We start from the raw sequence: 26,198 nt of genomic DNA, 5'->3' as shown, positions 1-26,198 counted from the left end.
GAGTCTTGCATCAATTTTTATAAATGGCAACAACCTATGATGTCATACTATTTTAATCAACATTTATTAAGTTACGATAAGTAGATAATTTGAAATATTTCTTACTTTAAAAAAGAACGGGAAGGTTCATAATTCATTTATTTTTCTCTATATATTTTTTTCTTAGGTCGATGATTTAAAAAAAAATTATGATCAACTATCCTGGAAGAAAAAAAGTTTTGAAAAGGAGTATCTGAGTGTACTTAATGATTATTATGCCGCAGTAAGTTGACCTTTCCCTCCTTCTCCCTAGAGTTTTATTCTCTATTCCTAAATACTAACTCATGCATGTAAAAGTAATTTCATCATTGCACATGTTTTTCTTCCCGAGATACAAGACATATATAAATGATTCTTTTATTCTTTTCTTCAAGAAAAAATCATGGGATATTGAGCTTTCTAATATTGCAAGAGACTTTTCAGATATTTCGATTGCAAATGCTCAATTGGCAGAAGAAAACAAAAAGCTTGCAACTGATATTGAAACAGTGGCAGGTTTAATCAATGAAAGGTAATTATGCAAATATAATTTTCATTTTGATATAACATATCCAATATATAAGTATAATACATCTCTTCATTTTTGTTCTCCTGAGGTGATATGGTAGTTTTTGTGATTATCATTAGCTTAAATTTTGTTTACTTCTATTAGCCTTTTTTTTTTTTTTTTCATTGGCGTGGCGAAGCAGAGTGAGAAGGAGGGGGGGGATCTTTTTTTTTTTTTTTTTTTTTAAGATTTTATTTATTTATTTGACAGAGAGAGAGAGATCACAAGCAGGCAGGGAGGCAGGCAGAGAGAGGAGGAAGCAGGCTCTCCGTGGAGCAGAGAGCCCGATGTGGGGCTCGATGCGGGGTTCGATCCCAGGACTCTGGGATCATGACCTGAGCCGAAGGCAGAGGCCTTAACCCACTGAGCCACCCAGGTGCCCCGGAGGGAGCGAATCTTAAGTAGGCTCCACTCCCAGGGCAGAACCTGACACGGGGCTTAACTTCACAACCCTGAGATCATGACCTGAGCTGAAATCAAGAGTCAGAGGCTTAACCAACTGAACTACCCAGGTGCCCCTAGATGTTGCTTGGTGTTGCTCTTTAAATCACTCTGAATCCCTTTAGAGGTTATCAAAATGGTGAAAAAATGATCTAATAATGAGTTTTATTCTCACCCCTATCACCTCCTTTTGACATATCCTCTTATACTCAAAGACACTTTAAAATTAAAATAAAATATGTTTAACTAAGCTTCTGCTGTCCTTGTCAACCCTCTTTCTAGCCACTACTAGTTTTCTTAGCTCAGAAACCTATGGTTTTCTTGCTTCCTTTTTCTATTTCAATCCTCATATTCAACATGATAATAACGAATGTTCCACAGGCTAAATACATTTTTATCTGTCTCACGACTCCACCAGCACTCTGGTAAGAGCTATCATCATGTCTTATGTGAATTTACAGTGACTTCCAAAGCTGGTTTATTGCAGTCATTCTGCTCTCTTTCTAGCCCGTTATCTACACTGTGGTAGGAACATTCTTTTCTTCTTCCTCCCTCCTTCCCTCCCTCTCTTTTCCTTTCTTCCACTCTCCTTTCCTCTCTTTCCTTTCTTCCTTCTCCCCTCCCTCCCCCCGCTTTGCTTGGCTTGCTTTGCTTTTCCTTCCTTCCTTCCTTCTTTCCTTCCTATAACTGCAATCCATTTCTCTTCATACCTGCATTAATGTTAACAGGAATGAAGGGACAAAAATGCCTCCTTAACCTCTCCTACTATATCCCTGAAGGTGGGCATATCTGCCTGTGCAGTCTCATAGCACACATGCTTTACCCTTATTATGCAGTTCAAATACAATGGCCCTACTTGATCTTCTCTTATTTGCCATATTTTCCCCAGCCTATATGGCATTTTTAAAAAGATTTTAATTATTTATTTGACAGAGAGAGAGAGAGAGAGAGACAGCAAGAGAGGGAGCACAAGCAGGGGGACTGTGAAAGGGAGAAGCAGGCTTCCCACTGAGAAGGAGCCCAAGGTGGGTCTCCATCCCAGGACTCTGGGATCATGACCTGAACTGAAAGTAGAGGCTTAAAGACTGAGCCACCGAGGCACCCCCATGTGGCATTTTTATGCTATTTCCTTTTCCTATGGTATTTTTCCTGTTCCTTCTTCCCAACATTTAACCTTAAGACAGTTTAAGAGTTAGTTCTGAGAAGCTTTTCATTGACTGTCCAGTTAAATCCAATTTGTCTATTATGTGTGTGTCTGGCACACCTACTTTTCTCTATTTCTCTTGCCATATTTGGAATTTTGTTTGTGTGAATATTTGACTTTTGTTCATTCTCTCAAAAAATGAGATCTGTGGGTACCTGGGTGGCTCAGTGGATTAAGCCGCTGCCTTCGGCTTGGGTCATGATCTCAGGGTCCTGGGATCGAGTCCTGCATCGGGCTCTCTGCTCGGCAGGGAGCCTGCTTCTCTCTCTCTCTCTGCCTGCCTCTCTGTCTACTTGCGATCTCTCTCTGTCAAATAAATAAATAAAATCTTTTAAAAATAAAAAAAAAATGAGATCTGTGAGGGCAGGCATAGGCCATGGCCATATTTTCTTCACTAGTGAATCCACATCTTCAATCATAGTGCCTGATACATACTATGTTATCCAGTTAAGTACTGAAGGGAGGGAAGGAGGAAAGAAGGGAGAAGAGTAATGATGATATTTGATGATTATGTAGGAAGATTGTTAAAATTTTTTATTGATCATTTTATCTTTGGAAATGGTAGAATGAAACATTTGTGAGATTTTTCTGTATGTTAAAAATACTTTTATTATATTCAGTTAGCCAACAACCAGTATATAATTAGTTTTTGATGTAGTGTTCAGTGATTCATAATTTTGTTTAACACCCAGGGCTTATCACAACGTGTGCCCTCCTTAATACCCATCAACTGTTACCCCATCTCCCTACCCCCTCCTTTTTGTAGTCCTCAGTTTGTTTCTCGAAGTCCAGAGTCTCTCATTGTCTCCCTTTCTGATTTCTTTCCATCCAGTTTTCCTTTCCTTACCCTAATGTCCTCTTCTTTTTTAAAAGAGAACAAAAGGGGGTGCCTGGGTAGCTTCAGTGGGTTAAGCCTCTGCCTTAAGCTCAGATCATGATCTCAGGGTCCTGGGATGGAGTCCTGCATCGGGGGCTCTCTACTCAGCAGGGAGCCTGCTTCCCCCTCTCCCTCTACTTGCTTCTCTGCCTACTTGTGATCTCTATCTGTCAAATACATAAATAAAATCTTTTAAAAAAATAAAAGAGAACAAAAGGAACTATTTTATAAAAGATAATTTAAAATTATACTTTTTAATATTACTATACTTTATTAAGAGAACCAGAGGAGAGAAAAAATTTGAAGTTAATGAGAAGACTCCTCTGGAAGAAAAAAAGGGAGTGTGGGGTTAGCATTTATTAGATTATCCCACAGTAACACACAACCACCCAATCTTAGTGATATGCAAGTATAAAAGTTCATTTCTCACTAGCATTGCAACTTAGCCCTGTTTATGCTTCATGTTATTTCTACTTCTTAGATTCAGAGTGAAGGATCAGATCCTTCTAGGGCAAGTTGCTCTGGTAAGCACAAGTTCATTAGTGGGATCACTTGATAGCTCTTACAGTTTCTATCAGTAGATGATAAGTGTTTTTTCTGCTCAACTCCATTGAACAAAGAAAGTCCTATCGCCAAGCCCATGTCAACAGCGTGGTAATCTAATCTTCTTAAAAAGAGAGTGCATAATTGAGAGCACTGATACAATCTATCACATGTAAGGAGAATGTAACCCTGGTTAGAGGAAAGGATTTCTATCATATGCTTTGTGCCTGTCCAATTAATACCTTAGATATTATTTAATTACTTAACTTTTCCTTCAAATTTTTACTTGAAACTTAAAAAATAAATGGGTGCTTTTAATAGCAGATTATGTAGTGCTCAATAGAGAATAAATGAAAGATTAGTGATATGCAGGCAAGAAAAAGTCAGGTCTACCACATTTAAAAAAAATTTTTATTAATTAATTTATTTTTAAATAAAAATATGATATATTTTTATCCCCAGGGATACAGGTTTGTGAATCACCAAGTTTACACATTTTACAGCACTCATCATAGCACATACCCTCCCCAATGTCCATATCTCCACCACCCTCTCCGTCCACCCTCCCCCCAGCAACCCTCAGTTTGTTTTCTGAGATTAAGGGTCACTTATGGTTTGTCTCCCTCCCAATTCCATCTTCTTTCACTTTTTCTTTTCCTACCCCCCAACCCTCCCACATTGAATCTCCACTTCCTCATATCAGGGAGATCATATGATAGTTGTCTTTCTCTGATTGACTTATTTCGCTAAGCATGATACCCTCTAGTTCCATCCACGTCGTCACAAATGGCAAGATTTCATTTCTTTTGATGGTTGCATAGTATTCCATTGTGTATATGTACCACATCTTCTTTATCCATTCATCTGTTGATGGACATCTAGGTTCTCTCCATAGTTTGGCTATTGTAGACATTGCTGCTATAAACATTCGGGTGCACCTGCCCCTTAGGAGCACCACGTTTGTATCTTTAGGATATATATCCAGTAGTGCAATCGCTGGGTCATGGGGTAGCTCTATTTTCATTTTTTTGAGGATCCTCCACACGGTTTTCCAGAGTGGTTGCAACAGCTTGCGTTCCCACCAACAGTGTAGGAGGGGTCCCCTCTCTCCGCATCCTCACCAGCATCTGTAATTTCCTGACTTGTTAATTTTAGCCATTCTGACTGGTGTGAGGTGGTATCTCATGGTGGTTTTGATTTGTATTTCCCTGATGCCGAGTGATATGGAGCACTTTTTCATGTGTCTGTTGGCCATCTGGATGTCTTCTTTGCAGAAATGTCTGTTCATGTCCTCTGCCCATTTCTTGATTGGATTATTTGTTCTTTGGGTATTGAGTTTGCTAAGCTCTTTATAGATTTTGGATACTAGCCCTTTATCTGATATGTCGTTTGCAAATATCTTCTCCCATTCTGTCAGTTGTCTTTTGGTTTTGTTAACTGTTTCCTTTGCTGTGCAAAACTTTTGATCTTGATGAAATCCCAGTAGTTCATTTTTGCCCTTGCTTCTGTTGTCTTTGGCGATGTTCCTAGGAAGAAGTTGCTACGGTTGAGGTCAAAGAGGTTGCTGCCTGTGTTCTCCTCAAGGATTTTGATGGATTTCTTGCTCGCATTGAGGTCCTTCATCCATTTTGAGTCTATTTTCGTGTATGGTGTAAGGAAATGGTCCAATTTCATTTTTCTGTGTGTGGCTGTCCAATTTTCCCAGCACCATTTGTTGAAGAGGCTGTCTTTTTTCCATTGGACATTCTTTCCTGCTTTGTCAAAAATTAATTGACCATAAAGTTGAGGGTCTATTTCTGGGCTCTCTTTTGTGTTCCATTGATCTATGTATCTGTTTTTGTGCCAGGACCATGCTGTCTTGATGATGACAGCTTTGTAATAGAGTTTGGAGTCTGAAATTGTGATGCCACCAACTTTGGCTTTCTTTTTCAATATTCCTTTGGCTATTCGAGGTCTTTTGTGATTCCATATAAATCTTAGGATTGTATGTTCTATTTCTTTGAAAAAAATGGATGGGATTTTGATAAGGATTGCATTAAATGTGTAGATTGCTTTAGGTAGAATAGACATTTTCACAATATTTATTCTTCCAATCCAGGAGCATGTAACATTTTTCCATTTCTTCATGTCTTCCTAAATTTCTTTCATGAGTACTTTATAGTTTTCTGAGTATAGATTCTTTGCCTCTTTGGTTAGGTTTATTCCTAGGTATCTTATGGTTTTGGGTGCAATTGTAAATGGGATTGACTCCTTAATTTCTCTTTCTTCTGTCTTGTTGTTAGTATAAAGAAATGCAACTGATTTCCGTGCATTGACTTTATATCCTGACACTTTACTGAACTCCTGTACAAGTTCTAGCAGTTTTGGAGTGGAGTCTTTTGGGTTTTCCACATATAGTATCATATCATCTACAAAGAGTGAAAGTTTGACTTCTTCTTTGCTGATTTGGATGCCTTTAATTTCTTTTTGTTGTCTGAATGCTGAGGCTAGAACTTCTAGTACAATGCTGAACAGCAGTGGTGATAACGGACATCCTTTCTGTGTTTCTGACCTTACCGGAAAAGCTTTCAGTTTTTCTGCATTGAGAATGTTATTTGCAGTGGGTTTTTCATAGATGGCTTTGATGATATTGAGGTATGTGCCCTTTATCCCTACACTTTGAAGAGTTTTAATCAGGAAGGGATGCTGCACTTTGTCAAATGCTTTTTTAGCATCTATTGAGAGTATCATATGGTTCTTATTCTTTTTTTATTAATGTATTGTATCACATTGATTGATTTGTGAGTGTTGAACCAATCTTGCAGCCCTGGAATAAATCCCACTTGGTCGTGGTGAATAATCCTTTTAATGTACTGTTGGATCTATAAGCCAGTATTTTGGTGAGAATTTTTGCATCTGTGTTCATCAAGGATATTGGTCTGTAATTCTCTTTTTTGATGGGATCCTTGTCTGGTTTTGGGATCAAGGTGATGCTGGCCTCATAAAATGAGTTTGGAAGTTTTCCTTCCATTTCAATTTTTTGGAACAGTTTCAGGAGAATAGGAATTAATTCTTCTTTAAATGTTTGGTAGAATTCCTCTGGGAAGCCATCTGGCCCTGGACTTTTGTTTGTTTCGAGGTTTTTGATGACTGTTGTAGACATTGCTGCTATAAACATTCGGGTGCACCTGCCCCTTAGGAGCACCACGTTTGTATCTTTAGGATATATATCCAGTAGTGCAATCGCTGGGTCATGGGATAGCTCTATTTTCAGTTTTTGAGGATCCTCCACACGGTTTTTCAGAGTGGTTGCAACAGCTTGCGTTCCCACCAACAGTGTAGGAGGGGCCCCTCTCTCCGCATCCTCACCAGCATCTGTAATTTCCTTACTGGCTATGGGTCTGTTCAGGTTTTCTTTTTCTTCCTGGTTCAATTGTGGTAGTTTATATGTCTCTAGAAATGTATCCATTTCTTCCAGATTGTCGGATTTGTTGGTGTAGAGTTGTTCATAGTATGTTCTTAAAATTGTTTGTATTTATTTGGTGTTGGTTGTGATCTCTCCTCTTTCATTCATGATTTTATTTTTGGGTCCTTTATCTTTTCTTTTTGATAAGTCTGACCAGGGGTCTGTCAATCTTATTAATTTTTCCAAAGAATTAGCTCCTAGTTTCATTGATTAGTTCTACTTTTTTAGTTTCTATTTCATTGATTTCTGCTCTGATCTTTATGATTTCTCTTCTCCTGCTGGGTTTAGGCTTTCTTTGTTGTTCTTTCTCCAGCTCCTTTAGGTGTAGGGTTAGATTGTGTATTTGAGACCTTTCTTGTTTCTTGAGAAAGGCTTGTACCGCTATATATTTTCCTCTCAGGACTGCCTTTGTTGTGTCCCACAGATTTTGAACTGTTGTGTTTTCATTATCATTTGTTTCCATGAATTCTTCAATTCTTCTTTAATTCCCTGGTTGATCCATTCATTTTTTAGAAGGATGCTGTTTAGTCTCCATGTACTTGGGTTCTTTCCAAATTTCCTCTTCTGATTGAGTTCTAGCTTCAGAGCATTGTGGTCTGAAAATATGCAGGGAATGATCCCAATCTTTTGATACTGGTTGAGACCTGATTTAGGACCCAGGATGTGGTCTATTCTGGAGAATGTTCCATGTGCACTAGAGAAGAATGTATGCTTTGGGATGGAATGTTGCTTTGTGATGGAATGTTCTGAATATATCTGTGATGTCCATCTGGTCCAGTGTATCATTTAAGGCCTTTATTCCCTTGTTGATCTTTTGCTTGGATGATCTGTCCATTTCAGTGAGGGGAGTGTTAAAGTCCCCTACTATTATTGTATTATTGTCAGTGTATTTCATTAATTTTGTTATTAATCGGTTTATATAGTTGGCTGACTCCATGTTAGGGGCATAGATATTTAAAATTGTTAGGTATTCTTGTTGGACAGACCCTTTGATTATGATATAGTGTCCTTCCTCATCTCTTATTATAGTCTTTGGCTTAAAATCTAATTGCTCTGACATAAGGATTGCTGCTCCTGCTTTCTTCTGATGTCCATTAGCATGGTACATTGTTTTCCACCCCCTCACTTTAAATCTGGAGGTGTCTTCAGGTCTAAAATGAGTTTCTTGTAGGCAGCCTATTGATAGGTTTTGTTTTTTTATCCAATCTGATACCCTGTGTCTTTTGATTGGGGCATTTAGCCCATTAACATTCAGGGTAACTATTGAAAGATATGAATTTAGTGCCATTGTATTGCTTGTAAGGTGACTGTTACTGTATATTGTCTCTGCTTCTTTATGCTACTACTTTTAGGGTCTTTCTTTGCTTTGAGGACCCCTTTCAATATTTCCTGTAGAGCTGGTTTGGTGTTTGCAAATTCTTTCAGTTTTTGTTTGTCCTGGAAGCTTTTTATCTCTCCATTTTCAATGACAGCCTAGCTAGATATAGTATTCTTTGCTGCATATTTTTCTCATTTTGTGCTCTGAATATATCATGCCAGTTCTTTCTGGCCTCCCAGGTCTCTGTGGAGAGGTCTGCTGCCAATCTAATGTTTTTACCCTTGTATGTTATAGACTTCTTTTTCTGGGCTGCTTTCAGGATTTTCTCTTTGTCGCTAAGACTTGTAAATTTTACTGTCAGGTGATGAGGTGTGGACCTATTTTCATTGATCTTGAGGGGCATTCTTAGCATCTCCTAGATTTTTATGTTTGTTCCCTTTGCCGTATTAGGGAAACTCTCTACAATAATTCTTTCCAATATACCTTCTGCTCCCCTCTCTCTTTCTACTTCTTCTGGAATCCCATTTATTCTAATGTTGTGTGTCTTATGGTGTCTCTTATCTCTCAAATTCTTTCCTCGTGGTCCAGTATTTGTCTCTCTTTTGCCCAGCTTCTTTATTCTCTGTCATTTGGTCTTCTATTTCCCTAATTCTTTCTTCTGCCTCATTTATCCTAGCAGAAAGGGCTTCCATTTTTGATTGTACCTCATTAATAGCTTTTTTTATTTAACTTAGTTAGATTTTAGTTCTTTTATTTCTCCAGAAAGGGCTTTTATCTCTCTGGAGAGGGTTTCTCTGATATCTTCCATACCTTTTTCGTGCCCGGCTAGAACCCTGAGAATCGTCATGCTGAACTCTAGATTGGTCATATTACCAATGTCTGTATTGATTAGTCCCCAGCCTTCGGTACTGCCTCTTGCTTTTTTTTTTTTTTTTTTTTGTGGTGACTTTTTCCGACTTGTCATTTTGTCCAGATAAGATTTGCTTTCTCCTCCTCTGGAATTCTGCTGTTCTCCTTGGTGAGTGAAGTTGGTCTTGGCTGGGTTTCTTGTTGATCATCTGGGGGAGGGGCCTGTTGTAGTGATTCTCAAGTGTCTTTGCCCCAGGCGGAATTGCACCATCCTTACCAGGGGCCGGGCTAAGTAATCCACTCGGGTTTGCTCTCGGGAGCTTTTGTTCCCTGAGTGCTTTCTGTAGAGTTCCCAAGGTCGGGATGAAGATGGCGGCCTCCCAATCTCTGGCCTGGAGAAGTCAAGAGCCTGGGGTCCCGCTCCTCAGTGCATCCTCAGAGAAAAGCGCCTAACTGTCCCTGTCTCCCTGGCCTCTGGTTGCGCTTGGATGAAAGGGCTCAATTGCTCCCACATGGAGAAAAGTGCCCAGCCGCTTCTGTCTCCATGGCCTCCAGCCACGCTCCAAGCTCACCCAGCCTGCAACCGGTTCAAGGTAAGCCCGAGTTGAGAGCTCACTCCTTGGCTTTGTTGCTGTAACCAGCTTCCCTGCTCTAATATCTGTGAGCTCTGCGACACTCAGACACCCCCCATCTGTAACCCTACGGGACCTGGGGTTATGCTGCCCCTGTGTGGGCTTCCCCCTGGTTTAGCCTCTCGAGCTATGTCCCTCCGTGGAGCAGACTTTTAAAAGTCCCGATTTTGTGCTTTGTTGCTCCGCTGCTTGCCAGGAGCTGGCCTCTCCCCCGCCATGGTCTATCATCCCATCACTTTGGATTCACTTCTCCTCAGGTCCTACCTTTCAGAAAGTGATCTATTTTCTGTTTCTAGAATTGGTGCTCTTCTTCTCTTAGATTTCCCGTTGGATTTGTAGGTGTTTTCAATGGTTAGATAAGCTATCTAGCTGGTCTCCTGCTACCTGATGTTGTCTCAGCCTGCTACTTCTCCTCCAACTTGACTCTCTTTTTCTGATCTACCACATTTTTAAGAGATGTTCCAAAGAAAGAGAAGATAAAAAAAATACAAGGGTAGTTAATCATCAGTCATATTTGGCAAATATTTCTTACATTCTTGCCTTTAACTGGTCTCTCACTCTCAGTAGATGATAGGTAGGTAGGTGGGTAAGTAGGTAGATAAAAGACAGATAGATAGATAGATAGATAGATACATACGTAATTATTCATTTCCAAACTTTATTTGCTTTTCTTCCAAATCTTCTAAGTCATTTTATGATTCTCTCTTTGGTGTAGATATTTACAGCTTATCTTTTATTTCAACATAGTAAAAAATTATTTTATTTTAGTTTTATTTTATCTACATGTAATAATTTAAATATGTATCATCTTTCTAATCTACTTTTGCATCTTATTCTCCTAGCTAATGCTTTTGCTGTCTCTTTTCCTTATGCTTTTGGCTGTTTTTATTGATTGTCCATTTTCTTCTGAAAACTATTTGTGGAAAATCTTTGAGTCCTAATATAAAATTGAGTTAATCATTTGCAAACTTATATTTATGAAAGTTGTTCTCTTTCAATTTGTCCTTGGATATGCCCAGACTTTTTTCCATTTTCCAAGCCATGATATTCAAAGCTCTATTTTTTTTTTAAGAGTTGATTTATTCATTTGGCAGAGAGAGAGATCACAAACAGGCAGAGAGGCAGGCAGAGAGAGAGGGGGAAGCAGGCTCCCCACTGAGCAGAGAGCCGGATGTGGGGCTCGATCCCAGGACCCTGGGATCATGCCCCGAGCCGAAGGCAGAGGCTTTAACCCACTGAGCCACCCAGGCGCCCCTCAAAGCTCTATTTTATCAACATTTCTATATCTTGTATGATCTTTTTGGACTCTGGTTATAGGGTATATTTGTTGTAGAAAAGAAAATACAAAAAAGTGCAAAAAATCTAAAATCATTTCAGTAAATAGTGGTAATCATATTAATATATTGTTGACTTTTTTCATTCATGATGAAACTAATTATATGTCCTGCTTTTATTCCCAACATGATATAATAGAATTTTTATTGCATTGTTATGCAAATTATTATTATTTAACTATGTGTACAAAAGTCTATAATGTGGATTTTTTCATAATTACTCTAAAATTTATGTTTAGGCTGTTTTTATTTTTATGACATAAATATTGTGATTTTTTCAGAAGTCTTTCTGAAAGTCTTTTTAGAATTTAAATTTATGACATAAATATTGTGATTTTTTTTCAGAAGTCTTTCTGAAAGTCCTTTTAGGATTTAAAGTAAATTTATAAAAATAGATTGGCTATATACTTTTAAATTCCTATTATCTTTAAAAAATAAAATAAATTCCTAATTACTTCTTTTTATAATAACTTTCTAAACCTACTTTCCAGAAAGACTATCATTTATTGAAGTTGAGCAATACATAATCTTGTTCTGTGATGTACCTGTGCCAACATTGAGTGCTATAGTTTTTTTTTAAATTTTGTTTCAATTTGATAAGTGAAAATTTATGTTCTTAATATTGTTTCAAACTCCATTTCATTGATCACTAATGAGGTGGAATATTCATACATCTTCTCTTGAATTCTGATTTTTCTATAGAATTCTTGTTGGGGATTTCAAGGAAGAAATAAAGAATTTAGGATCCAGAGCACCTTTTCTAAATTACTACAGTTTTAACACCACTAGCATTTGAAACTTGATTTTCTATATTCAGGTTCAGGATTTTTTTTTTTTTTAACGTTACCTCATTTTTTAAAAAAAATTAATCTGGCTTCAATTTAACTGATGTTTAGCGGATGTTCAAATTCGCTTGACATATTAGTCCAATAACAACAACTCCCAATAGTAATCTTAATGTTAAAATGGCAATTCTCTTAGGGTACAGGTAAGGTTGTTGTGACTTTGCACTTTGATTTTGTGTCTAGAGCTTAGAGCAAGTGCTTGATATGAGTTGTATGTCTGTCCCTGTCTGTGTGTTTTTATGTGGCAGGCAGATAGGAACAAACATTGAGGGTAGGGAACTAAGTGTTAGATAATGAATCATTCCAAAGGATTTGGACTCCGATGAAGACTATGGAAATCTTCTAAAGAAGCTGTATGGTTGCATTTCTCTTTTAAAGATAACACTTTGGTGGTAATTGGATGAGTTAAGATTTAATTAATGAGAAATGTATGGAGGAAAAAAAGAAAGGTTGGAGGGAAGATGTTCATATATTTGGTTTGGAATTGTGTATGGCATGATTCAAATGTAAGTGTGTAGATATCACTTTGATGCACAGGTCTGAAACTGAGGGAAGATGTTCATGGAGATGGAAGCTATGTTAAATGCAGAAGTGCTTTAAATTGGCAAGTGAACAATCTTATGTTTGCCACTTCATTTACTTCTTAGAAATTAGAATTTTCGTGAGGTAAAAATTTTGTGGGTTAAATTATAACACCAAACCATATGTAACTATAAGGTAAGGTTTCCTCAATATCTGATAGGTCAGAATCAAGAAATTTTATTAATGGCTTCTGGAGACTCTATCCACTAACAAAAACTGCTTTCTTATTCATTAGAAAATGAAACCTAAACCTAAAACCTAACCTAAACCTAAACCTAAAAAGACAAATATAAAATAGGAAACTTCTATGGAGAAAACACCAAATATGATTAACATTTATTAAAATGTATTTTATTATTTATTTTTTAAAATATTTTTCCAGATTTAATGAAGTATAATTCAGAAATAATAATTGTATATATATTTAAGGCGTACAAGTGTTGGAGTTTTAATTAAGACTTTATTTTTTAAAAGCCAGTATGTCGGGGCGCCTGGTTGGCTCAGTGGGTTAAAGCCTCTGCCTTCGGCTCGGGTCATGATCTCAGGGTCCTGGGATTGAGCCCCACATCGGGCTCTCTGCTCGGCAGGGAGCCTGCTTCCCCCTCTCTCTCTGCCTGCCTCTGCCTACTTGTGATCTCGCTCTCTATGTCAAATAAATAAAATCTTAAAAAAAAAAAAAAAGCCAGTATGTCACAGCAAAACCGAGAAGATGTAGAGACTTCCCACATACCCCCTGCTCCCACACATGCATGGACTCTCACATTATCAACATCCTTCACCACAGTGGTGCAGTTGGTACAACTGATGAATTCACACTGACAGAACATATTCACCTGAAGTCCATAGTTTATGTCTTGGTTAACTGCTGGTGTTTTACAAAACTCAATAGGCTTGGACAAATGTATAATGACATGTATCTACAATAATGGAATTATACAGAGTATTTTCATTGCCCTATATCCTGTCTATATCCTGTCTACTTTATATATCTGTATAGTTCTCTATATCCTATATCCTGTCTACTCATTCCCCAACCCTCCCATCCAAACTCTGACAACCACTGATCTTTTTATTGTCTTCATAGTTTTGCATTTTCCAGAATGACATATAGTTGGAATCATATAGTATGTAGTCTTTTCAATTGGATTTTTTCACTTACTAATATGCATTTAAAGTTCCTTCATGTCATTCATGGCTTGATAGCACATTTCTTTTTAGTATTGAGTACTATCCATATCTGGATGTACTATAGCTTATCCATTTACCTACTGATGATCATCTTGATTGCTTCCAAGTTTTGGCAGTTATAGATAAAGCTTCTATAAATATTGATGTGCAGATTTTTGTGTGGACAAAGGTTTCAGCTCCCTTAGATAAATACCAAAAGACAAGATTGCCAGACTGTATGATAAGAATATATTTAGTTTTATAGGAAACTGCCAAACTGTCCTCCAAAGGGGCTGTATCATTTTTCATCCCCAATATTAATGAATGAATGTTCATGTTGATCCACATCCTCACCAGCATTTGGTACTGTCATTGTTCTGGATTCTGGCCATTCCAACAAGTGTGTAGCGATACCTTATTGTTGTTTTGATTTGCATCTCCTAATGACATATGATGTGAAGCATATTTTCATATACTTATTTGATATTATTCATATCCTTCTCTTCTTTGATGAGATGTCCATTAAGGTCTTTGACCTATTTTTAATTTTTTTTCCTTTCTATTGACTTTTCAGAGTATTTTTTATGTTTTGGATAACAAGTCTTTACCAGCTGTGTCCCTTACAAATATTTTCTCTGTGGGTTGTCTTCTCAATTTTTTGACCTTGGGTTTCACAAGAGTGAAAGATTTTAATTTTAATGAAGTCTAGCTTATCAATTATTTCTTTCATGGATTCTGCCTTGGTATTGTATCTAAAAGATCATTGCCATGTCCAAGCTCATCTAGTTTTTCTCTTATGTTATCTTCAGAAATTTTATAGTTTTCATTTTATATTTAGGTCTCTGATGCATTTTGGGTTAATTTTTATGAAAGGTATAAGGTCTGTGTCTAGCTTCATATTTTTGTACATGGTTGTCCAGTTGTTCCAATACCATCTGTATGGATGTATTGCCTTTGCTTCTTTGTCAAAGATCATTTGACTGTATCTCTGTGGGTCTATTTTTGGTTCTCTCTTCTGTTGCATTGGTATATTTGTCTGTTCTTTCACTAATAAACCCTACTGTCTTGATTACTATAGCTTTATAGTAAGTCTTAGAAAAATATATTTTTAAAATTAGTAAATGTAGGAGTATATAAAATTTTGGAATATGATTCAATAATGAGAAAAATCAAGTTCTAATCAAATAAATAAAAATTTCTATTGTGATTATAACTAAATTCCTAATGTAATATTGTTTTATAGTTTATTAAATTATGTGAAGGTAATCATAATTTTTAAGTAATTTGTGATCATAAACAGCTCTATGATATAGTTAAACAAGAAAAATATTAAATAATCATTAAACTGTGTAGTGCTGGCCAAAATATAGATAGCTGGATAGTTGAAACATTTCTAGATATTAACAGTAGTTAATAAGAAATAAGATTTTGGATTTTTCTTTTGATAGAGAGAGCAAGTGGTAGGGAGCAGAGGGAGAGAGAAGGTCAAGTAGGATCCATGCATAGTATAGAGTCCAACATAGGGCTTGATCTCACGAACCTGAGATCATAACCTAAGCCAAAATCAAGAGCCGGATGAATAGAATTCAGCTACATAGAGCAACTTAGGTGAATCTCGTAATCATAATATTGAGTAAAAGACCCAGTAATAGTATATACAGAATGATCCTGTTCAAACTCTACCAAATTTTCATGGTGGTGATAGACATCAGGATTGCAGCTCCTGTTGGATGATAGTCACTGGGAGAGCACACATAGGAATTGCTGCTGACAGTGTTCAGTTTTTTCTGTCTGAATGAAGGTATTACTGGTCCATTCACAGTGAAATGTAATAAGCTGTATTCTTGGATTTGCATACTCTTCTTTATAAATGTTCTACTTCAATAAAATGTTATGTTTAAAAACAGATATTAAATTACATCAATTGTTAATTCAGTCCAACAAAAAATGCATTCAATAATTTATTAATCTATTATTGAATTCACATTACATGCATAAAGTTTCAATATCTCTATATGAAAGGGAAAGTTCCTGCTTTCAGTGAACCCCCCAGGTAATAATTATTATAGAAGCTAAACTTTCTTAGCAGCCTAACAAGTATGATTAGAAAAGCAGGAATGGCTTTAGCTAGCAGGAAATTCTGGACCTGCAGCCCATTTTAGCCATTAGTGACTTATTGCTTGTGATTTCTTTCCCCTATTCATTTCTGTGGTTTTCTAGACGTATTCTGCCTTCTATGATGATCTCAAATTTATTTAACTATTTTTCCTCATAGAAATAAGATAGCCTTGGTGATGTTTTATGCATAAAATAAAAAAAGATAAAATGTACACTTTTTGCATGGCTGCACACCCACTGCCTTATAAATGTTTGCAGGTAGAACATGTCTGTATTTGCCCTTGTTATTGAATCCTCAGGGACTAATCTAGTCAGTCACTAATCTACAGACACATTGCTGGTGTGCATTAAATACTTGTTGAATGGCATTTTTGATAGAAAATACTTATTTTTTATACACTATACATTATAATAGATACAAAAAATGATATAAAGGTCAATTGTTTTTATTATTCTGTGGTTAACATAAGAAATAGTTTCATGTATATTTATTTTTATTTTATGTAGTGATTTTATAATCTCATAGTTATGGCCAGTAGACCATTATAACTTTATGCTCATGAGGAACTTCATAATCAAGATTTATATTTAAAGAAAATGTGGACCTAAATAGCAAATGCAAGTTTGTGAGAGTGTATATGTGTTTGTGCATGTATGTGTGTTTGTGTGTCCTGAACATTTGCTTTATATGAAATGTTGTTTAAATGCTGGGGATAGCATTTAAATTTACATTCTCCTAAATAGATAATAAACATGTGCAATGATAATTTTTTAAAAATTCAGTAATTGATACTCTTGTGTTGAAGAAGAGAATTGGATAATGTGCTTGAGTGACGGGGCCAGGCAAGGATTGGGAGCTCTGCTTTAGCAAGAACCTTTAGGAACACCTGTCTCTAAGAAGGTAACATTTGAGTTGAGATTTGAATGAAGAAGGCATGCCTGCTTTGAGCTCATGGTGGGGGGGGGGGAAGTTGTCGAATAAAAGGAATGGAATTTGCAAAAGCACTGTGATGGATAAAGGTCCTATGTGTTCTGGAAACAGAATGGAGGTCAGAGTTCCTGGAGAATTGTATGTGTGTAGAGTAATTTAAGGAGACAAATGTTGGCAAAGCAGATAGGGACCAGATACTGCAAGCCCTTAAGTGGACTGTGATAAAGGAATATAGATGAAAACATTGAATGCATTTAAAGAATTGTACATTTTATTTAGAAAGATCTTTTGGGCAGCTTAGTGAAGGATGCACTTTAGTGCATATAAGAAGGATGACAGCTTTTTTGATAATTCAGAAAATTTATAATAATGATGACATAGATCAAAGTTTTTTTCAATAAAAATGGTAATAGCTGATTTCAGATATATTTTGAAGGAAGTGTGAACCAGATCTTTTGATAGATGGAATATAAAATGTGAGGGGGGAAAATGGTCAGGCTCTTTGCTGAGGTAACAAGGGATCAAGGAAAGTGTGTGGAGGATTTTGGAGAAGATACAATTATGTCTCTTTGGGCCATATTAAATTTCAGATTCTTAATAGTTCTTTAAATGAAATGAAAAGTAAAAATTAGATACATAGATCTATAGCACAGAGGTGAGGAAGACGTAAATTTTGAGTCACAAAATTAAAAGGACAGGATGAAGTGTCTAAAAAAGAGTAAGTAAATAAAACAGCAATGAGAATTTACATTTCCTGCAATGTTGATAATAAGAATGTAAGACACTTGTAGATGGATCATAAATAGGGTAAACATTCTGTTGTGCTTATGACAAAGTAAAGGAAATCCTCAGGGATCAATGAAAGAAAACTGAACAACTTTAAGTTAAATTTTTATTTGATATTTGGCTGATCTGAAAATATGAATTGGAGAGTAACTTTGCTGATCTTGGTAAACAGGATAATTAAATTTTAGTGACTTCAGATATAGGACATGGGCTGTGAATTCTGAGCAAGTAAGGGAGCTAGATAAAGTAAAGGCATTTGAATGGGTAGAGCAGAAAAAAATATACCCACAAGCAAAGGTAGAGACAAGAAAGTGTGTTTGCCTAAGCCTGAAACCTGGGTTGAGAAAAACAAGCAAGAATGGTCTGGCTTTTTTCTTTTTTTTCCCCATGATTGTTTGATATATTCATTTGTATATACCATCTAGGTGTTCTTAACCAAGAAATTATAATTTTAAGAAATTATCTTACTTTGATAAATATTCTCTAGAAAAATAAATTGGCTGAGGCCACACGAGATTTTCTCAGATAAAAAGTAAAGCTTTTAAAGATGAGCTAACAAAATGTAAAACAATAGGGAAGATTTCAACATGAATGAGAGCAGAAATAATCAGCAGTATATTTAGACCCCCAATAATTTCAAATGATAGTATTAGAGTAACTCTGCCTTAGTAAATTTAAAATGGTTAAAGGGAACAAAACAAACTTATAGAACACTGTCAAAACAGTTCAGGGAGGTTTGAAAAAGAACTCATCAAAACTTGTAGAGCTTAAAACTGGATTCATTTTGATTAAAATTAAAAATTTTAATCAAATTAATTAAATAGCAAATGCAGCTGGGAAGGAAAAGAATCAGTATACTTGGAAACATGAAGAGGAACAAAGAATGCAGCAAAGAGAGCAAAAGAGACAAAACATATGGAAGAGATATTAAGAATTGTGGAGTAGAGAATGAGAAATAAATGAGATAATGGGAAAGCAGTATTCAAAAAGACAATGGCAGTTAACAGTCCATAATTCTTTAAAGTATGAATCTTTAGATTCAGGAGCCGTAATAAATCCCAAACAAGATAAGCTCAGAAAGAAAACTAATTTTCTTTATACGACAGGTTACTCATATGGGCAGGAGAAGTTGAAGACATGATGTATTTTATCAAACCAATGTATTCTACCATGATAATATCTGCAAACCACTTTCCTACCTCTTTACATTTAAGTGGTAAATGGTACTTCCTCTTTAAGGCCAACACCTCTTTCTCTGCTCTTGGTCTTAATCCCTTTTGCCCCATTCAGGATGTCATTTTTTTCTTATCACTTCTATTTCTGACATCTTCATTACTTTTTTTTCCTTCAGTTCGTATTCATCATTAACCTTCTTCCAAGCTAAAATGAAAACCTTGCCTTTATTCTAGTTATATTTTCGGTAATCACACAGTATTTCCCTTACGTTCCCATTAAAGTTTTCACATAATTAGCAATATTTGCTAGATTATTAACAGTATTTGCTTGACTATTAATCATTTTTTGACACACAGTGGTCTGGCTTTTGAAATGACCATGCTACCAAAATTTATCTCACAGAAGTTAAATACAACAAAAACAACAGCACATCTCCCTTTCTAAAATCCCCAGATGCTTTCAGTGTTATTGTTTGTCTTTTCTCCTCAGCATGTGAACCAAGCATTTGTGTCTCTGCCCTCTCTGAAGCTCTCCCTTTTTGAGATTCAGCATGTCACTCCCTTGGTTCTCCTTTTAACTCTGTGAAGCTATTCTCTCTAGGAATGTTACAGTGGCTCATTTAGCTCTGCCTGTCACTTATAGATTAGCTCAGAATTCTAACCACAACCCATTTACATCACTGGGTTGTACAAGTTGTGTTGTAAGTACAACCAAGTACACCATTGGTCTATTTTCAGTTCCAGAAATTTCATTTGCTCTCATTATCTTAACATATGTCGTACTTTCCTTTACTTTTTAATCTCTATCCACATCTTTATTTCTCCTGATAGTATCATTTTGACTATCTAGCCTCTCTCCTAATATCATATCTTGACACCATTACCCACCATGTACTAGTTTCCGGCATCATCCTATATGCCTCTCTACCTGCTTACAGCCAACATCTTACCAACTTCTTTGAGTACGTCTTTTAAATGATGCTTTTCTGTCTGTTTTAATTATCAATGGAAAAAATCATGCCCTATTTGTCTCCTAATTGGAATATTAAAATAGGCTTCCAGCTAGTCTGCCAAGTTTGAGTCCTGAGATCCAGCATATACAACATTACCCTTGCAAATTACCTACAAAGAATGAAATGTTACTTTCAGCATCTTAAAAAAGCTTCAGAGTCTCCCTACAGACTGTAGCATAAAGCCTAAACTCCCAGACTGTTACATTAGACACTTTAAATCTGGAAATCTTCAGACTTCTGTCCTACCACTCTTTTCCATGATCCCAGTGTTCTAGCCTATTAAAATGCTAATGTATCCAAACTTATATTGTTTTAAGGTTTAATATTTGTCTGTGGTATTCCTCTGATTGAAATTTCCTTCATTTTCCTTCCCTTCCACTTTTTCCTCCTTTTCTGGCTTTATATATATATATGTATATATACATATATATATATTTGATCATTCATACAATAGGTCAAACATTAACTCTTCCTAGGTGCTTTCCCTGTTGGTAACTTGTTTTCCCATATCCCCTAAACAGGTGGTATTAAGTGCTTCTTTTTTATTTTTTTATTATACCTATGATTGCACCAAGATTATTATTTTGTGAGAATATAAATTGGAAAACTTAGTTTTAATTCATCTTTTTGTCCCAGTCACCTAACATAGCACTTAATATGCAATCAATGCTCGTAACTATTCATTTAACTAACCTTCTCTGATTCCATATACTTTTCGCCCAGGACTTGTCACACTGTGTACAGTTACTGATGGTTTGTTTATGTTTCCTCTCAGCTACGTGCTTTACTTTAAGGCATTGTCTGTGTTTGTGTGTATCTGTGTGCTTGTCTGTGTTCTTCTCAGTAGGTGTTAAATAAATAAATTAGTTCACATAATGAACTAATGAAAGCTGAATATAAGTATTTGTTATCCTTATTTCTTTCTTTGTTTCAGTATATCTGTGCTCCTATTCTCTCTGTGATACGTTTGTTCTGATGTCACCTGTGATATCTCATTTTTCTCTAAAGTAATAGTAATGATTATTTACCTTTTTTATTTGTCTTTCTTTTTCTCAATCTCTTTCATTAAAACAGATGGCGCTATAATACAGATCCATGCTGTTGATACTTTCTGATTAACAAAAAGTGATTCATTAAATCATTTGTGTATGTTATTCAATATGTATAATTATAGCATATATATTATTCTCAATGTACTTAAGCCTAATATTTATAACAACCTTAATGATAGGTATTATTAGGCAAATTTTACAGATAAGGAAATTGTGTATGAAACCATCCTCCCATATTACATAAAGAACCATTAGAATTCGATTGTGGGTGTATCTGAATCTAAAATTTATGTTCTTTCTCAGAAATACTGCCTCTTTATATCCACTAGGAAGCCTTGATTCCTGTCTCTGATATGTTGTAGCAAACTATGGACATGATATTTAGTACTTCCAAAAGAAATCACAAGCCTATTACTTTATTTACTTCTCCATCTCTATTTGCCTATACTCACTGCTTTCTCAAAAGAGTTCTGTTCTTTATACACTTTTCTTTATTTTTTCTTTTTTATTCTTCCATTTACCTGAATCACTTTCCCCTTAATCCCAGCTTCTTTTTTCCTTAGGTCTAAAAATAATAATAAAAACTTTTTAAGCAAGTCACTGATGCTCGTACATCTATTAAATGCCCTCATGAAAATTTCCTGGATTTTCACTGATACATATATTCCAAGATTCCACTAGAATACTGTCTCACTACTTGATTTCATTTCCAACTGTAACACTATTTGAAAAAATTACATAATTAATTCAGTGTATGATCTATTGTTCATATATAGTTCATTTAAAAAATGGCGACATTGAAAGATAGATGTCATATTTCTCAATAGACTTTGTTCATGACAGTGTATACAAATATTGGCAAGATGTTTTGTTGATGATAATGAAACATGGTTGTTTACCTTTGTACAATGTATAACTAGTAATTTTGTCTTTCAGATAAGTCAGCATCATTTGGAAATGGACCTTTTACATATGACTCGTACAAGCATTTGACTTGTGAAGCAACTTAATTTGGTTGCTTATTCACATGATAGGCAGGCTTCAGTAACCTAAGTCAAGGAAAATGAACTTGTTTAAGATGATTTCAAATTGATTAATTTGTATTTCATTTGCTTGAAGTTAACTGTGTGGTATGAATTTCTGTATAGCCATTTTCTTACTTTCAAGCTCTGTGAAATATATATATAGTCCTAATGCTCTACTGTACTTGAAGCAAGACAGTACCATTGTAACTGCAGTGATCCAAAGATAGGGTTGATAATCAGGGGAAATGAGCAAAAAAGCTATTGAACACCATAAAGACATACTGGTATATTTTATGAAATGTGTTTATCAAGAGTTAACAGGATAGTGATTTATTTATAGAGACAGCAATTAGAATATTATTGAAGTTATTAAATAGCCTGGAATACTTAGAATGAATCCACAGGGTACTGTGTTTTTCATACTCGCTTAGCTATATTTTACCAGCATATTAATTTGAGTTACTTCACAGGAGTACAGAATATGATTTTTTTTTCAGCATTTCCCAGCATACTTTTCAATGAATGGTCTTAAGCTGTTTTGCTTTTATTAATTTTTTACTTTTTCAGCTATTGAAAGAGTAAATGCTTTATGCACCATTCAGATTAACTACTCACCCATATTTTAGCCTATTTTAGACATTTTTAAGGAATTAAAACTTTACAAATAAATTACTCTTCCCATTTCTCTCCTCTCTGTCTCTCTTTAGAGGCAGTCAGTTTGGTCTGTATTTAGTACATGCAAGAACTTGGATTCTCAAATTTTAGACTTCCACATTCCCAACAGTCTTTTCTTCCATCTCATACCAGTCACCTTCTCTTAGAATTTTACCCTTACATCTTATCATTTCCATTAATGGAGTCACCTCCTGGTCTCAATTTTAAGAATCCACCCTCTCACAACAGACACCACTCTTCCCAGCTTACTTACTGTACTATTACCCTCACTCCAACAACTATTTGACACTTCAAGATGACCAGTCTGTTATTCCTAATTTTTTATGTCCCACCTTTTTGTACTTCCTTCTTTTTTTTTCAGAATCTAGTTAATATCTGACCAAAATAAGCATTCATTTAAATAACCTTCAAATTTTATTTCAATGACTTGAAAAGCCCTATCGAACTAAAGCAGGATCCCAACAGCTGAATGTGGCTAAAGTAAAATACACTGTGTTAATTAATCTCACCTTGGGCGGATCCTGTTTTAGTGAGCCCTAAAGGACAAGAAGGTGGGATATAAAATATTAGTAGGGCCCTAAGAGTTAATAGAACATGTGATCTCTTCATGAAGAATATAAGGTTGTGAATATAGAATTCCCACAACCAATTCAGTGCCACTTGAGAAGGATAAATAATGTCAGAAAAAAATAGTCTTAATAAATTTTGATTAAGATATCTTATTTTTACAAACTTTATGAAAAATGTACGACCATTTGAAAACACTGTTAGAGATACTCAAAGAACTTTATAAGGGGTTGGGGTCATTTAGAGGCCCTCATATTTAAACTTCATTAGTACTGCAGTAAATTTGCTGCTGAGCAGAACTTGAATTCTCTAATTCTCAAGTGACATTCAGCACTACCCAAAAATTTTTAGAAAATTCAGTCTTTCTGAGAACTATTTCACATCTTATCACTCTTCATTCCTAACACCCACATTGCCCTCATTTTAATGCTAAAAATCTTCTGAAATAACTAATAGTGGACATAGAAGCAATCAAATGAGAATTGCCTCTTACTCTTGGTAGCCTATTTGCATCTGTGTTTACATACCCTGTGTTCCTCTCTATTAAAATATTATAGAAGCAGCTCTTACATAGGAGTTCCCATCACCCACACACTTGCGCCAAGTGGATGCCATTTATTCTTTTTTAAAAAAGATTTTATTTATTTATTTATTTGAGAGAGAGAGAGAGAGAGAGAGAGAGAGAGCATGAGCAGGGGTGGGGGTGTGCAGAGGGAGAGGGTGAAGTGATCCCAAGACCTTGGCATCATGCCTGAGCCAAAGGCAGACAGACACTTAACCAACTGAGCCACCCAGGTGCCCCTGGATGCTATTTGCTCTTCCACATTTAGTGGTTGTCATTATTTCTCTCTACTTTAATAGTATATGAACATTGCATAATATTGCTCATCTCAGAAAAAAATAAAACAAGATAAAATAGAGCCCTGCTTCGCAGCCCTTCTGTTCTTTAGAGCAAATCCTAAGTGCACATTCCTGTTTCCATGAACTCACATTCTGTTTTCTATTCAATCCATTCAAACAAGATTTGTCTCAAAATATCATATTCTAGATCCAAAGTCATTCTTATTCATTTAAAAGTACTTTCATGTTTTATTTAGTTTTTAAATTAAAGTTTACATCATTTGGTTTTTACCTACCAAATTACATAAATTCCTTATGTATTTTGGATTTTAATGTCTTATCACATTTGTGGTTATCACATAAATGGTTTGAAATAGATTTTCTCTCAATAGTTACGTTGACTTTTCAAATTATTGAGGGTTGTTTTTTTTTTTCAAATTATTGTTGTTGTTTTCAAATTATTGAGGTTTTGTTTCTTTTGTTTGCTGAACAGAAGCTTTTTAATTTGACATAGTCCCACTTGATGTTTTACTTTGTTTACTGTGCTTTTGGTGTCATATGTAAAAAGAAAATTTAACAAAAAATTGCTAAGACCAGTGTCAAGGAGAGTCTTCCCTATGTTTCCTCTGGGAGTTTTATAGTTTTAGTTCTTGCATTTAAGTCCTTAATCTATTTCAATTTAATTTTTATAAGTGCCATAAGATAAGGGTTCAGCCAATTTCATTCCTTTTTTTTTTTTTTTTTTTTTAATTTGACAAACAGAGTTCACAAGTAGGCAGAGAGGCACGCAGAGAGAGAGGAAGGGAAGCAGACTCCCCGCTTAGCAGAGAGCCTGATGCGGGCCTCTATCCCAGGACCCTGAGATCATGACCTGAGCCAAAGGCAGAGGCTTTAACCCACTGAGCCACCCAGGCGCCCCAATTTCATTCTTTTGAGTGTGGCTGTTCAGTTTTCCCAGCACCACTTATTGAAGAAATGATTCTTCCCCCATTGTGTGTTGCTGGCTTCCTTGTCAAAAGTTTTTTTCTGGGCTCTTCATTCAGTTTTATTGGTATATGTGTTTGTTTTTTATGCCAGTATCATACTGCTTTGATTACTGTAGCTTTATAATATTGTTTGAAATAAGGAAGTGTGATACCTCTTGCTTTGTCCTTCTTTTTCCAGATTGCTTTGGCTATTCGGAGTCTTTTGTAGCTTTGAGAGTCATTGAATCTCTAGATTGCTTTGGGTAGTGTAGACATTTTAACATTATTAAATATTCCAGTCCATAAGCACAGGTTATCTTTCCATGTCTTTGTCTTCCTCAGTTTCTTTCATCAGTGTCTTATGGACGGTGTCAGTGTATAGATCTTTCATATCCTTAAATTTTATCCAAAATAGTTTATTATTTTTGACACTATTGTAAATGTGATTGTTTCATTTTTTCAGATAATTCATTGTTAGTATATAAAAATGCAACAGTTTTTTGTATTCTGCAGCTTTACTGAATTTACATATTCTAACAGTTTTTTGGTGGAGTTTTTTAGGGTTCTTTCTATATAAGATTATGTCATCTGCAAACAGAAAATTTTAACTATTCGTTTCTAATTTGTATTACATTTTATTTCTTTTTTTTTGCTTAAATGCTCTAAAACTTTCAGTACCATATTGAAAAGATAATGTAAGTGTGGGCACCTTTGGCTTGTTCCTGATCTTCGAGGAAAAACCTTCAGCTTTTTATACTGACCATGATATTAATTGTGGGCTTGTCCTAGGTGACCTTTATTATGTTGAAATACATTCCCTTTATATACAGTATTTTGAGAGCTTTTATCATAAATGGATGTTGAATTTTGTCAAATGATTTTCTGCTTCTATTGACATAATCATGTTTTTATCCTTAATTCCACTTAAGTGAGGTATCACATTAACTGATTTGCATATTTTAACCATTGTAGCATCCCAGAGATAAAACCCACTTGGTTATTATATATGATCCTATTAAATTGTTGTTGAATTCAGATTTTTAAAATTTTGTTGAAGATTTTTGCATCTATATTCATCAAGGATATTGGCCTATAATTTTCTTTTATTGTAATCTCTTTGTCTGGCTTTGTCTATGTTTGTTGGCTTCATAAATTGAGTTCAGAAGCGTTCCCTCTTCTTAAATTTTTTAGAGGAGTTTGAGAACAAGGGGCATTGATTCTTCTTTAA

At 35.5% G+C, this 26,198-nt stretch overlaps 1 protein-coding gene across 1 annotated transcript in view; it reads left to right on the top strand.

Annotated features, from left to right (window-relative positions):
* CCDC178 (coiled-coil domain containing 178) overlaps positions 1-26,198 on the top strand; it is a 391,102-nt gene that overhangs the window by 80,946 nt on the left and 283,958 nt on the right. The window contains exons 10-11 of the mRNA XM_059408065.1: positions 167-262; positions 414-550. Of these exons, the coding sequence (XP_059264048.1) occupies positions 167-262; positions 414-550 (233 nt within the window). The remainder of the gene's footprint in view (positions 1-166; positions 263-413; positions 551-26,198) is intronic.

Source organism: Mustela nigripes, chromosome 8 (assembly GCF_022355385.1).
Source record: "Mustela nigripes isolate SB6536 chromosome 8, MUSNIG.SB6536, whole genome shotgun sequence".
NCBI classification, from domain to species: domain Eukaryota; kingdom Metazoa; phylum Chordata; class Mammalia; order Carnivora; family Mustelidae; genus Mustela; species Mustela nigripes.
This window is presented reverse-complemented; position numbering and strand designations above follow the sequence as displayed.